Genomic DNA, 14,167 nt, shown 5'->3' with positions numbered 1-14,167 from the left:
GATAATAATGAAATTATATAAAATTTTGGATCCTGCATTTGCTGCAGTATCAGCATTTATCCCTTTCTCTGCACTTTCCTAAGTTATCCACTGCATGGTCATTGTTTGCAACCTGCCTTCTAACAGGAAAATTAGTTCTTTCAAGGCCAACAGACCAATCACAGCTGACGTCTTGCCCCAGAGACAGGCCCTGTGTACAAACACAAAATCACATGGCTGTCTCTCTGCAGGAGTGATAAAGTCTGCCTGAGTGGCCCCTGGTGAATGCTGCATGTCTCTTTTTTCTCTGCTTCCACCCGACCACAGATAAACTGCAAATCAACACAATTAGTCATCAGTGATCAACCCACTCATGCACTACATGGGGAGCGACACACAATTGGCTGCCTGCATATCCTATTACTCGGCTGCCTCACGTTGTATTTGTGGAACTAAAAACCATTAACTGGAAATGGTGTTTTGTCCTCACGTATTATTAGTATCCTAAAGAAACCCTGTGTCTCCAGTTTAACAGTTAATCTTTAACTTCACAGTCAACATTTTCCTTACATGACTTTTACTTTGCTTTATAAGGCAAAGCCAAGCTATATATGGTATCATTTAAAAAACAAGTTGCCTTTTAGGATGCAAGCTTTATGCTCGATTCATACAAATATACAAGAAGGGACAATCGTTATGTGATGTCCCGAGATTAACACAAAGTTAAATTATCTCTACAAACTGTGTCTCAAGTGGATATCGTATATAAGATTAACTCCACACCACATGGCCAGTTAATCGCATTGTGCTCTCTCATTGTGGTCAGTCATATAAATGAGAGGTGAAAAGGTTAACTGTGCGCCCCAGTTTAAATATTGTATTTTCACAATATGATAGCACTCACACTGTCTGGGTTTTGTCCCAGGAAAGTGGGTTAAAAGAAAGAAGAGGGAACCCTGAACCTATTGATTGCTAATGCTATTGACAACTACCATGTCTGTTAAAAGGATCTTTAAGCCTTCTGTGGTATCTAATGTCCCTGTAACTGCTTTTAATCTGCTTCTCCCTTCAGCTGTACTTGCGCTTGAGCCTGTTACATTACTACTTTCATAACCAAATACCCTCATGTCCTTTTATCTAATTTATTGAGTGCTTGCTATTTTTAAATCCATTACAAATTGTGCAACACATATGCAGACATATTATGTAAGCAAATGTATTACTGACATTTCAGAGAAAATTTTAGGAATCATCTTAGCATGCCATCTTCCCCCTCTCTCACCACTTGGCTTTTCCCTCCTGTGCGATGTAGGCAGTGCTATACAATGACAGGTCGGTGCTGGAGAACCACCACGCTGCGTCTGCCTGGAGCCTCTACTTGTCCCGGCCAGAGTTCAACTTCCTGGTCAACCTGGACCACGTGGAGTTCAAGCGTTTCCGCTTCCTTGTCATTGAGGCAATACTGGCCACAGACCTCAAGAAGCACTTTGACTTCCTGGCTGAGTTCAATGCTAAGGTCTGAGATGAAGAAATCTTAACAGATTGCTGAGCTATATGATCAGAATAGATCATTATCTATTTATTGATCCTTTAATTTCTGGCAAAATATTGATTGAAACATTAGGAGGATGGTACGTTAAAATTTAGTTGAGCAGTACGCAGCATAATGGATGCAAGATAAAGCAGTTGACCAGTTGTGTAAGGCATCCATCTTTGTTTGTTTGTTAACAGGTTAATGATGTGAACAGTCCAGGAATTGATTGGACCAATGAGAATGACAGACTGCTGGTGTGCCAAGTGTGTATCAAGCTGGCAGATATCAATGGGCCAGCCAAAGTCCGTGATCTGCACCTCAAGTGGACAGAAGGCATCGTCAATGAGTTTTATGAGCAGGTACAGACTGCATGGTAATGCTGCAGAGTGTATTCAGTTAACACAGACCTATTCATTCTATCTTTATGTTGCATTTGCACTCCCATTCCCACCACAAACACCTTCAGACAGAACACATAACTGACACATTTATATCTAATCCTTCTTTGAATAGTCTAAACATCAAGGCTACAAATAGAATAAAAAAACAAAACATGTAAAAGAGAAAAAAAACCCATAAGGGACAGGAAAAGGGGCAAAGACAAAAAGAAGCGATTAGTAAGATTAGTGACTATTACAGTTTTTTCTGATTGCTTAAGCACATTTTTTGTAATTATTGGCTATTTTTGCAAAACTCTACACACAAATAAGAAAACCTTTCACCCAATTATCAAAACATTGTAGTTCTCTTGCAAAAGCGAACACAGCTAGATTAACTCTTCACACCTTCGTAAAAATGGTGTTTTCGTATCAAACAGTAAACACAAGCCATAATCTACTAAGCACACAATGTGCCAACTAAACACTGATGGTATGAATACAAAACACATCTGGCTTTTGCTTTCTCTGTGTACAGATGTCAATTTGAGGTCATACTTTTGTCATAGTGTCATGTAAACATACAAGGATCAAGTATTGGTGTTTATTCACACTCATCAAAACCAAGACAAAGTCAGAACACAAAATAGTAATTTCACAAAAAAAAGAAAAAAAAAAGATAATCAGCCTACATCATGTCGTCTTTCTGGGTCCGGCCACAAAATTTCGTCCACATCGCATGCGATATCCTCCAGTCCAAGGCACCGGGGAAAATATCTCCTTGAATGCCGTATCCAGGCCTGACATGATGCCTGGTCAGTATCCCCACATGCCTTCTCCATTGCCTATAAAAGGGCTACCTGTTGATGAGGATGACAGTCGTACACTTTCCAGCGCCAGGCAGAGAAGAACTTCTCGATGGGATTTAAGAATGGAGAGTATGGAGGGAGGTTGAGTGCCATGAAGGATGGGTGGTCTGTAAACCAGTTGCGGACCAAAGCAGCCCTATGGAAACTAACATTGTCCCATATGATGACATATTGGGTATGCTCTGGTCTCTGAACATTAGTGAGCATGTCATGTAAGGTGTCCAGGAATGCAGTAATGTGTGCAGTGTTGTATGGGCCTATGGTTGCATGATGGTGAACAACACCATTTTGGCTTATAGCTGCACACATGGTTATGTTACCACCACGTTGTCCTGGGACATTGATGATGGCACGGTGTCTAATAATGTTCCTGCCACGTCTCCTGGTTTTACTGAGGTTAAAACCGGCCTCATCTACAAAAAGTAGCTCATGTCCCATGGCATCTGCTTCTAGTTCCATCACTCTCTGGACAAGACAAGACAAAACAAATGCAACACATCAGGCCCATGCACAGCATGGGCATACTGAGCACAGTATGCACTTCCAAATTCAGAACCAATGACACTATAGCTTACCTGCACAGTCATATCGCAGTTGCTTTACACGTTCTGTGTTTCTCTCGAAAGGAACTCTGTAAATTGCTTCATTCTTAGTCTGTGGCCCGCAAGTACACGACTTAGTGCAGAAATGCTTACACTGTGTATATTTTGAAAGATGGTGCCACAGTGTAGCGGCTCAAATTAGGCTGAACCCGTTGGCCAGCTTCCCTCAGGGTCATCCCATGGTTGATGACATGGTCCACTATTGTAGCTCTGATGTCATCAGTTATTCTATTTCTTACTCTTCTTACCCTTCCTCTTTCCCCTCCTCGTCCTCTTCTTGCTCCTCCTTGTCCTCTTCCTCTAACTTCCTCTAACCCTCTTGCTTCTTCACCTCCATGTCCTCTTCCTCCAACTTGTTCACCTCCACGTCCTCTCCCTCGGCCTCCTCTGATTCTCACTCTTCTCACTCTTACTGCTCCTTCCATTGTACTCCACACAGACAGCTTACCTGTGGCTTATTTATATTGCTTAGGCTGATTGCAAAGTGAACTAATTATCTAAAACAGTTTTCACATGTGAAAGTGTGCCAGACATTTGGCAAAATAGTGTTAATGATAGCCATACATGTGTATAATTTTGCTAGGAGTGTGTTGGAAATTTGGTAATTGAGTGTAAGAAGTGAGTTGTGTTTAAAGTTCTGCAAAAAGAGTGTTGTGCAGTGAATTGTGCCTACAGTTTTGCAAAGTGTGTGTTACAAAATTGCAAACTGAGTGCAAAGCAGTGTTTGTGCTTTTAGTTTTGCAAACTCAGAGTGGTTTTGCCATAAGTATTAATAGTTTTCGAAATTGTGCTACAAGAATCACGATTAGCGCTTAAGCATTCAGAAAAAACTGTAATCCCTGTGTAGTATAACCCAGTGATGCAAACTTAAAAAAGATATAACAACCAAAATTCCTTTAAAATCTAAGGACCTTTTAGCTCAGTTCAGTCTTTATTGTCCTGTATGGGAAATTTGGCTTTCCGCATGGCAAAAACAGACAGTAAAACAAAAGAAATATCAGTTAGAAAGTCTAACAGTGATAGGGTTCTGCTCCTCTGTGATTGTGATGTAGTTTGACTCAAGTGTCAAGGCTCATCGCTATCTCTGTGTACGTGAGACGTTTTTTTAACCATAATCTGTTGTTTTTTAATGTGCAGGGAGATGAGGAGGCAAGGTTGGGATTACCCATCAGCCCCTTCATGGACCGCTCATCCCCGCAGCTAGCAAAGCTACAGGAGTCCTTCATCACTCATATTGTAGGACCACTTTGTAACTCCTACGATGCCGCTGGCCTACTTCCTGGCCACTGGATCAACGAAGAGGGATCAGATGAAGACGATGAGGAGGGACAGGTGGACACAGACACAGATGAAGATGAGGATGAAGATGATGAGCTAGAGGATCAGCTGGCACCAAGTAAGACACCAACAGCTCATCAGCACTGTCAAGTTTACTATGCAAAAGAGATTACAGTTAGCAACTATAGATTTCTTTGTGTTTTGTTCGTTGCAGAAAGGAGGAAGAGCCGCCGCAGGTTGTTCTGCAGCATCATGCAGCACCTGACGGAGAACCACAAGGTGTGGAAGAAGACCATCGAGGAGGAGGAGAAGAGCAAAGAGCTCGGCAAACAGCAGCAGCCCGACAGCCTGCTCCCCAGCCTGCCAGCCAGCCTGCCCACCTCCCCGTCAGATGACATCCAGGTCATCCAGGAGGAGGAGGAGGGAGAGGAGCGTCAGTAGCAGGAGGATGAAGGAAAGAGCAGAGATGCGTGAAAAAGAAGAGGAGAGGCAGTATAAGGACATGAGTCCCTCGACCACCTGCCTTTCACCAACAGAAACATGAGAAACACAGACACACACACACACACACAGATGACAAATGCACATAAAACACACTTTGCTCCCGCTCTCTCTCACACATACACACAAACACATATCGAAAGTTTCACTGTGCAGACACTCAGATGCTTAAGCAGTCACATTGTTTTTGGAGAAACAAAAAGGCCTTACTACTGTGAGCGGATCCTTGCTGCAACGGTGGGAGCCCACCTCCTATGCACTTTCACCCCATGGAGAGTCGAGTGCACCCAGTAAAAAAATAAATAAAAGCACCAGATCTGAGGAGGAAGGTGCAGAAAAAGAGTGTGGACGGGGGTCCAGCATTAACTCGCCCTCCATGGTGACCTGGCCGTGATGCTGGCTTGAATGCAAAAGCGCTTAGACCTCCTTTAGGTACAAAACAATTCCTGTCTATTTAAAAATGAAAGGTAGAGGAAAAATAATGAAGCAAGCGACATCATGAAGAGATTGATACCCTTTACCAAAGTGAACAGTTCAAATATGGAAAGACAAGAGACTGAAACTGTTTCAGCCTCAATGTCAGGTATATTTTTGAATTATATATATATACATATATATATCAAATGTGCCTGTCTGAACCTTTACTGAGTCCATATTGGCCCAGAGCCTAGGCTTGTGTAGTTCTCTCTCCTTGCTGGTGACACGAAACACTGTATCAGACTCAGTCACAGAGACATTATTGAAATGTTGACTGATTAATAGCATTATATCTGCATCATTTTTGATGCTTTTACTCATGTGTACCACCCGTCTTTTCTTTTTTGGATTCTTTAACTTTCCTTGCTTCATTTTGTTTGAGTGTGTGAATATTTTTGGCGGGAATGTGATAGAGAGAATGAGTAGGGAGAAAGAGAGCACATTTTTAATTATTTTATTATGTAATTTGTGTGTATGTTTGTGTGTCCTTTCAGTAATGGTTGGTTTCTAATTAGTGAAATGTCCTCTGGTGTTTAACATGTTGCATTGAGATCAGGAGTGCTGTTTCAATGAATGGATTCTTCATTTTCCTTTTTAATTCTAAGTATTTTTTTAAAGGTTACTCAGGATTCACGCAAAGTTGAATAATTATTTTGCAAGAATTTATGTCATTAATATGAAATACACTTTAAAAACTAAGAAAATTTAAATCTGGGTGACTGAAGTAGTTTGTAATCTCTTAATGAACAACTTGACTACAAACAAATTCAAGCAATTGAAATCCTCTGTGACAGAGGAGCATACAGTATGTGCTGTCTCTTTGCCGTTCATACACTGTTTGCATAACCTTTTTACAACCTCACTGGATAAAAGATTATCTTGATTGTCAGTAGACTGCAAATGTCTCTCCGGCAGCAACACAACATGTTGTACAATCTTGCAGTTCTATAACAGTATATTAAGTAATGTTTTTTTTATTCTATGTTCTCTGCATTGTTTTTAAACAAACAGTACAGTGTCTACTCCTCTGTGTTTCAGTCAGCAGGCAAACACTGATGTTTAGACAAATTGTAAGCTCACCCAACTCTCTTTTTCCACAAACCCATAACTCAGCCAGTGTGTAAAGAAGGGATCCAGGGTTTCATTTCACTTTGGTTTTATATATATATATATATATATATATATATATATATATATATATATATTGACATGCCACGAGGCAGGTTAAAAAAAACTACTAGTTCTCTATTTTTGTCTCTAAGAACTCTTGGCATTCCACTAGAATAAGATGTTTTATGAAAGAGACAGCAGAATTGTTGCCTAGCTCCTTTATCACCTTATTAAATCAAAATCTCTGGAGAAAATATTAAGTAAGCAGTGTAAATCAAGATAGTAATATTTAAAGACAAAAAAATAGATACAGGTGTGCACATTTTAATACCAAACAAGTGTTTAGCCGCTGTACAAAAGAGTATGTGCATATAAATATATATTTTTTAAATAATCAAATGAATGCATCTGTTTTCTACACGCAGCTGACATATTGTACATTGAGATCCTGTAATTACCATTGTGTTTCCAGAGTTTTTATCTACTTCTATTTACAGTTGTGGAACTGTGGGGTTTGGTGTTTTGATTTTGATTTTTCACTTGGTTTCAGCCTCTCCTTGTTCTGTATCATAACCACTCTTGTATTCTTCATAATCTCTCTCTATCACTGTTGTCTCAGTCAACCCAACTAGTGCCAAACTTTACCTACATACAGTAGTTTTGTGGGCTGTGATACGCTGATTGGCAACATTTCTCTGGGCTCCAGTACTGTTCATGTAAGAGAAACACTTTGAGTCAAACATTCCACCAGGCTTAAAGTGGCAGTGACATTTTCAGAGTTGGACTCAGGTCAGAGCCATATGCATTCTGACAACTCTGTCGTCAGTTTTTTCACATTGACCCATGCTGGATCATAAAGCCTTGGTAGCTCCCGACCCAACATATTCTAGCTCATTAAGTTGTAAAAGTTTGTTGGCTTCTCACTGTGCAGTCTTTCAAACTACAGTTTTACCGTCCTCTGATGATTGTGCCATAAATACATCTATGAATGGTTGTTACCTTTATGTAGCATCAATATACGTATGTTTGTCTAATATAACCATTCACCCTTATCTACAGTGTGGGGGCAACTGATTTTTGTTGTTATTTATAGCTGTCATAAAACACCATCCCTAAAGTATCAGAAGTTCTCATTGATTTTTATTGTGTGTGTGTGTGTGTGAACTTGCAATATACTATATATAACATTGCCTTCTTTTTTTTGTCCATGCCACCCCAAATAAACAGAGGAGAATAACCTTAAAGACCCACACAGATGTTTTCACTTATAAGCCTGATTAGACCTCCCCTCAGGACAGTGTGGGTGTGTACAAACTGTGCTTGATTGACATCTCCCGCACTCTTAGTTATGTTGCACTTGTTATGGTGGGACAACTTATCGTTTATATTAGGGCATGATACCCTGCATAACTCCACCCAACTTCAGCCTGAGCAGAGGTCCAAACAGCCATAGTGATTGAAAACACCTGTGTGGATGTGCAGAGCCTTTAAAGCTGCTACTATAAATATTTTTTACATGAACAAAGGATGAAATCGCTATGAGTAATGTGAAAGAGGACGCTCGTAATGACGAACCCACAGAGAATTTTCACCCAACTCTGCAGTTCCCCTCAGCACTAGCACATAGCGTTTTAGTATCTTTCAGCTCATTGTTTTGGTTTTATGGCCCACAACTTTACTGTTTGGATTCACTCTTACGACACTCATCAGTGTCGTTTTTGACTGAAGCAGGACCCTGATTTTAGCAAAAAAGTTCTAAAAACCACCTGTACATCACCTGCCCAGCTCCAAACAGCAGAGAGAAAAAGTTAGCGACTATCTGGAGAACATAGTGGAGCATTTAGCAGTTAAAGAGCCGGATATTTCCCTCAGGAGTTGGTGGAGAGGAAAACAGAGCTAAAAAGAGAGTGAATATTGAACTAACATTCATTGGGCCAACTCCAAATTGTCATGTGTCTGCTTAATTTCTAAGTAAGCTACTGTTTGTTAACAGGTTGGCCATATCAAGGCGATTCTGTCAGTGTGTTTACAGATTGTTGCCCTGCCCCCAAGTGGACAAAAAAGAAAAAAAATCCATTAATGCAGGGTTAAGTGTTATATTTGCTAAAAAAAACTGAAAATACTGTCTGCTCACAGTATATATATATATAATCACTGTATATACAACATGTAATGTATCGTAGAAAAGGTTTCAGTCGTAGTCATCTGGACACAGTGTCCAGATGACTACTGATTCTACTATAGAACACTCCTGGACGAATGAGGGACTACACCGTCCAACACGTAATGTATTGAATTGTCAATGCAATTCTCTGGTGAGAGCAAAGCAGTGCAAAGGGGGGAGAGGTAAGCTACAACTTGAGTGACACATAGCTGCATTTCACCTTCATGAACACACAGTTTACAGATTATGATAATTAATGATTATGTTGGGTGTCCTGACTTGGGACACAGAATCAATAGCCTATCGATCGAGTGTACTATTGAAATGATTCTGCAAGTACTGACTGAGATAATCTGGGGTCTTAATCCGTGAATAACACATAAGTAATAAATATGAGCTCTATGTACATTTCAGAGTTTGGTTTTAGCAGTTTAACAGTAGCTAAAAGAAGACGGGGACTTTTCAATATCTTAAGAAAGACTTTATGAATACACAAAAAACCTCATAACACCTGTATTGCAAAAAAAGGACAAACAAATGTTAACCTTAAACATAAATGTAGTACTTTGATAGTACTGATAAGCACCATTTAGCAGAAACCAGTGTTGCATAGTCAGTTTCTAGAAATCCACCAAGGTTGCATTTGCCTTAGAGCGCTATCCCTAGAGAAGGGGTCAGAGTCAGTCCAGATGACGTAAATCTTGGCCCGTGTCCAGCTCCGATACATGGTGTTCAGAACTTTCTTGGAAAGTCCCATTTCACCCCACACATACGAATTAGTGGTGTCATTTGTCTGACCTGAAGCTGTCCTGAGAAGGCAGGGCTATGAACCATCATAGGTGTACTTACTATGAATCATTGACAGATACTTAACCCATCGCTACCGCACCAAGGTTCACAGGCATTTGTGTCTGGGCTCAGAGCAACTCTGAGCTACAGAGAACTAAATCAATAGCACACTTGTGTTCCCTGGATGTCCTTTGAGCACTGAGTCTTTCGCCTCCCCTGCTGCTTAAAAGTGTTGTGCAAACATGCATATTGCTCAGTAAAAGAATTCATTAGTAATTTAATCAACTGGATTACATGTCCATATGTAAAGAGTTACTTTTGTCACTGAAAGTCCTTTGGAAAAAGTGTAATGCAGCGGACCTAGACATTACAATCCAGAGTGATAGAGGTTTATGCACCTCTATCATGTGGTTGCATTGCTGTGCAAAATAGTAAAAATCAGGCAGTTGATCAAGCTGTAATAAATGCCCGCTTGCCTACTTGTGATAAGGAGTGTCTCCAGAGCAGGGACTTTTCTGCTGCCTGCGGACAGCACAGATGGAGTAAGGTTTAGGCTGTAAGGTCATGCCCAGTTTGGGAGTGACAGTGGGAACGGTTCCTGGAGGGAACTGGAGATGAAACCTCTGCAACAAAGTGGTGAAAAAGAGGAACATCTCCATCCTGGCCAGCTGTTCGCCCAGGCAATGACGCCTCCCTGAAAAAAGAAAATTCTTTGATTTAGGCTCTCTCATACACACACAGGCACAACATCTGGCTAATTTATTCAAGTCCTCAGAAATACAAGCACATACATTGGGGAACACAAACACTATAAATGAGAAAAAATGGGTTTAACTGATTGTGGGTGCTGGAGATGTAAAACAAAAAAAATCACATTTGTTTTGAAGTTGGGGATTTTATGGATGCTATGACCGATATGGCCAATGAACTGTGAGCAAAATGGACTATATGGAAAATTAAAATGTTGTTTTAGAGTAAAGAGAAATTGTTCTATTCTCAACAAAAGGGCATTTTTAATATTTATTTTTTATAATGCAAAGGTGGGTTTGGAGTTCATGTAAGTGTGATGTCAGTCAAGTCAAGTCAATTTTATTTATATAGCCCAATATCACAAATCACAATTTGCCTCAAGGGGATTTACTATCTATACAGCATACGACACCCTCTGTCCGTAGACCCTCGAATGAGGGTCAGTATATGTGATACATGCACTTTTATTTTTCTAATTAATTTAAGGGGGAAGTAGAAAGAACTGAGAAAAATAAAGCTAAAGACAGAATTCAGTGTAAATAAGACCTTATTGCTGTTGATGCACATTCATGTTTTATGTTTTTGTTGATGGCTTGGCAGCATCTGATTCTGGGGTCAGCACTGACCAGGAACATACTGTAATTACCTGCCAGTTTCACTGATCTAAGAACTGAAAGTAATCGAGGAAATTCTCAGGATTTTTAAATGTGATTTATGAAAACAATTTGTGGGAAAATGAAATAGCCACTGACTGGTGACTCTCCTTAATGATTACAGCCACAATGATTTACATCAGGAGTGTTGGAATTTAAGAGAAACATAAAGAGACTAACCGATGGAGAATGGCAGGAAGGCGTCACGCCTCAAAAAGTTGCCATTGCTGTCAAGAAACCTCTGTGGTGAGAAAACACCTGGATCATTCCAGTACTTCTCATCAAAGTGCACTGAGTAGAGGTTTGTGATGACCATGGTGCCTTTGGGAATTGTGTACCCATTGACTTTTGCATCCTGGGAGGTGGCACGGAAAATACCAAGTGGGACAATGTTGCAGAAGCGAAGGACCTCGTGCAGAACAGCCTCCACAAAGGGCATCTTCTGTTTGTCCTCCAAGGTGGGTGCCTTCCCGTTGGCCAACACGCTGTCAATCTCCCTGTGGACCCTCTCTTTGCAGGAAAAAACAGACATCATCAGGCATTTATTCATGCATAATATTACAAAGCTATTACATTTAGAGCGCACTCAGTCTACAAACAGATGTGCATAAAATCTCTCTGGTGGTCACATTAGAAGTAAAATGTTCTCATTTTGGGCAGATGCTTCTACTATAACTGACCTTGTATGTTGGGGTAGAGGGCCATGTACAGCATGGCCCAGCGCAGGGTGTTGGTCGTGGTCTCTGTGCCAGCAATAATGAGCTCACCCACTGAATAGATGAGGTTCTCATAGGAAAAAGAAGAACTGGGGTCTCCTGCATTCTGTTCCAACTCATCCAAATAGGCATCAACATAGTGGCGAGGTACATGTGGCACCCTGCCCTGTGAAAACCCCTTTATAACCTGCAGTAAGAAGTCATACACCTCAGCAGCATTGCGAAACAGCTTCTGGTGTTTTCCAAAGGGGACATACTCAATCCAAGGGAAGGCATTGTAGAGGAGGGCCCAGCCGCTCACTGCTAGCTCCACGTTCTCACTGAATATCTCAATCATGTGCTGGAAGTTGCGGTCGTCGTAAGTAAAACGTTGTCCAAAAATGATCAGGTTGGTGATGTTGGACACGGCGTTGGTCACTAGGTGTTTGGGGTTGAAGGGCTTTCCCTTGTGTTCGTCAATGGCATCAACAAAGAACATGCACTCCTCTGAGATCTTCCTCTCAAACTGTCTCTGGCCACTGCCGAAGTAACGGAAAGAATTGCACGCCAGTTTGCGGTGTTCAATCCAGCCTTTTCCATATTTACAATTGAGAAGCCCTTTGGGTGGTGGAGAAAAAAGCAAAACAGAAGAGTTTGATCATTTATCATTTCAACTGCAATTTCATTCAGATACTGTTGCATGAGAAATAGTATACATTGCAATCTTATCACAGCATCTTACCACCCATTTTGGTCATTTTCTTGAATAAAGGCAGTGATGGGCGATCAGCAAACACCTCGCTCTGATGGTAAAGGCATTCCCTGACACAGTCATATCCATTTAATACCACAGTTAAGATGCCTCCCAGGTCAAGACTGAAAATCTGAAAGGTACACATTGCAACATGAGCACTGTACTCCTTTTCTTCTTTGCACACATTTCTATGCAAGTTAATGCCTTTGTCAAGGAATGTGAGATTTGTACCACAATTGCAGGCATGTTGCAACATTTTGCTTGTGTCCAGAAACCAGAGAACCGAGGATGAGTTCAACTTCCCTGACATGTTTAACAGGACAGTGAGTGAATGAAACAGACTCTGACCTTTTTTTTAAGGTTATCTCTCCATTTGCAGAGATATCCAGCTGTGCGCCTAAATTATGTTTAACTTTAAAAAGTACAATGTGTAACTAAAAAGGAAGTCTGTGTCCTTATATGTATTTTTTTTGGGGAGGAGGCTTTCATTTTTGGGAGCCAATGATTTGCCAGTTATTCTCCTCCAAGCACATTCTGCAGACCGCCAAATGTTAGGGCGAGTCTCTTTTGTTCGTTTCATAACTATTTCCCACTGTGTGTGTGTGTGTGTGTGTGTGTTTGTGTGCATGTGCATGTGTGTGTTATGAAGGTCTGAAACCTCTTGTATAGGGTCATGCACTGCACAGTTTGCAGAGCACTCGGTTAAAAAGCATCGCAGTCACAAAATGCACTTTGGGCTGAGTCCGATTCATTAGGCCTACCTGTCCATGAATTTCACTCTGCTTCTTGAGGAAGACGTGCGGCTCGGTGGCTAGAGACAGAATGTTCCCTATCACAGGGATGGGAGATGGACCAGGAGGAAAGCCCGGGGGTCTTCTCTGCTTGACGAGCTGGCGAACCAGCAGGAAAGCGAGGAGGGCGACAGCCAAGCAGCCCACACCGAGCAGAGCCTGTGCGCAGGACACCGGCACCAGAGACGGCGATTTAATTGAAACCATGTTTTCAAAAATCTCTCTTCCCTGCTAGACAACCTCTGCTGACTTCGGCTTCTCCTCAGAGGAAGTGAAGCACATATGTATCATCTTGCACATTTTCTATCCCCCGCCTCTAAGGCTAAGATTGGCCAGAAAGTTAGAGTCAACTATTGGTGAACTTTGTTCAGCTCTTGATCAATAACCCGGCTCATTTTGGTGGGTATTAGGTTGAGTTTTTGGCTGCTTTTAATTCATAAAGAGGGGGCAGTACACAGTAAAAGTCGAACTCACTCTGCAGTTCATCAAGCCCCTTTATAACGTTGTAAAAATGCTGAGGCATTAAAGTTGCAAAATGCTTTAAAAGTTTTCTTTGGCTCAAACGTGCAGACTAACGCTTTGATTCATGAATAACACTTGCACACTAATTGACAATTATGACAATTATGTAAGTATGATTTCAATATATCATATTTCAGTAGGGGAGACTGAGGTGGACTGAACCGATGGGCACATGAGCCACCCATAGTTTCAAGGAAACCACAGACAAAACTGCACACACAGATTTGGAAGTATCTTTCTTAGTAGGGAGGTACATGGAATATGCTGTGGCACATTTGAGTTCAAAAACAGGTTTTTGCGAATTTTAAGTCAATTTTAAATG

The 14,167-nt window shown here is 41.1% G+C and overlaps 2 protein-coding genes across 4 annotated transcripts in view; one reads left to right on the top strand and one right to left on the bottom strand.

The window, feature by feature from the left end:
- The window catches only part of pde3b (phosphodiesterase 3B), a 51,150-nt gene extending 43,303 nt beyond the window's left edge, over positions 1-7,847 (top strand). For 2 of the 3 annotated variants that reach the window (XM_044189728.1, XM_044189722.1), the window contains exons 13-16: positions 1,292-1,495; positions 1,711-1,872; positions 4,499-4,757; positions 4,854-7,847. In XM_044189728.1, the coding sequence (XP_044045663.1) occupies positions 1,292-1,495; positions 1,711-1,872; positions 4,499-4,757; positions 4,854-5,080 (852 nt within the window). In that variant the 3' untranslated portion in view covers positions 5,081-7,847. Of the gene's footprint in view, positions 1-1,291; positions 1,496-1,710; positions 1,873-4,498; positions 4,758-4,827 lie in introns of all 3 variants that reach the window. The other variant, XM_044189735.1, reaches the window with a different exon arrangement.
- Positions 7,848-9,357: 1,510 nt separating this feature from the next.
- LOC122873263 (vitamin D 25-hydroxylase) lies at positions 9,358-13,642 on the bottom strand. Its single transcript, XM_044189748.1, has 5 exons — positions 13,294-13,642; positions 12,521-12,662; positions 11,764-12,396; positions 11,264-11,593; positions 9,358-10,374 (listed from the first exon to the last, which is right to left on the bottom strand). Exons 1-5 carry the CDS (start codon positions 13,528-13,530, stop codon positions 10,157-10,159), a joined length of 1,560 nt encoding a protein of 519 aa, XP_044045683.1. The 5' UTR covers positions 13,531-13,642; the 3' UTR covers positions 9,358-10,156.
- Between the last annotated feature and the right edge of the window lie 525 nt (positions 13,643-14,167).

This window comes from Siniperca chuatsi, linkage group LG1 (assembly GCF_020085105.1).
Source record: "Siniperca chuatsi isolate FFG_IHB_CAS linkage group LG1, ASM2008510v1, whole genome shotgun sequence".
Classification (NCBI taxonomy): domain Eukaryota; kingdom Metazoa; phylum Chordata; class Actinopteri; order Centrarchiformes; family Sinipercidae; genus Siniperca; species Siniperca chuatsi.
The sequence above is the reverse complement of the archived record's forward strand: the minus strand, read 5'-3'. Positions and strand labels throughout refer to the sequence as shown.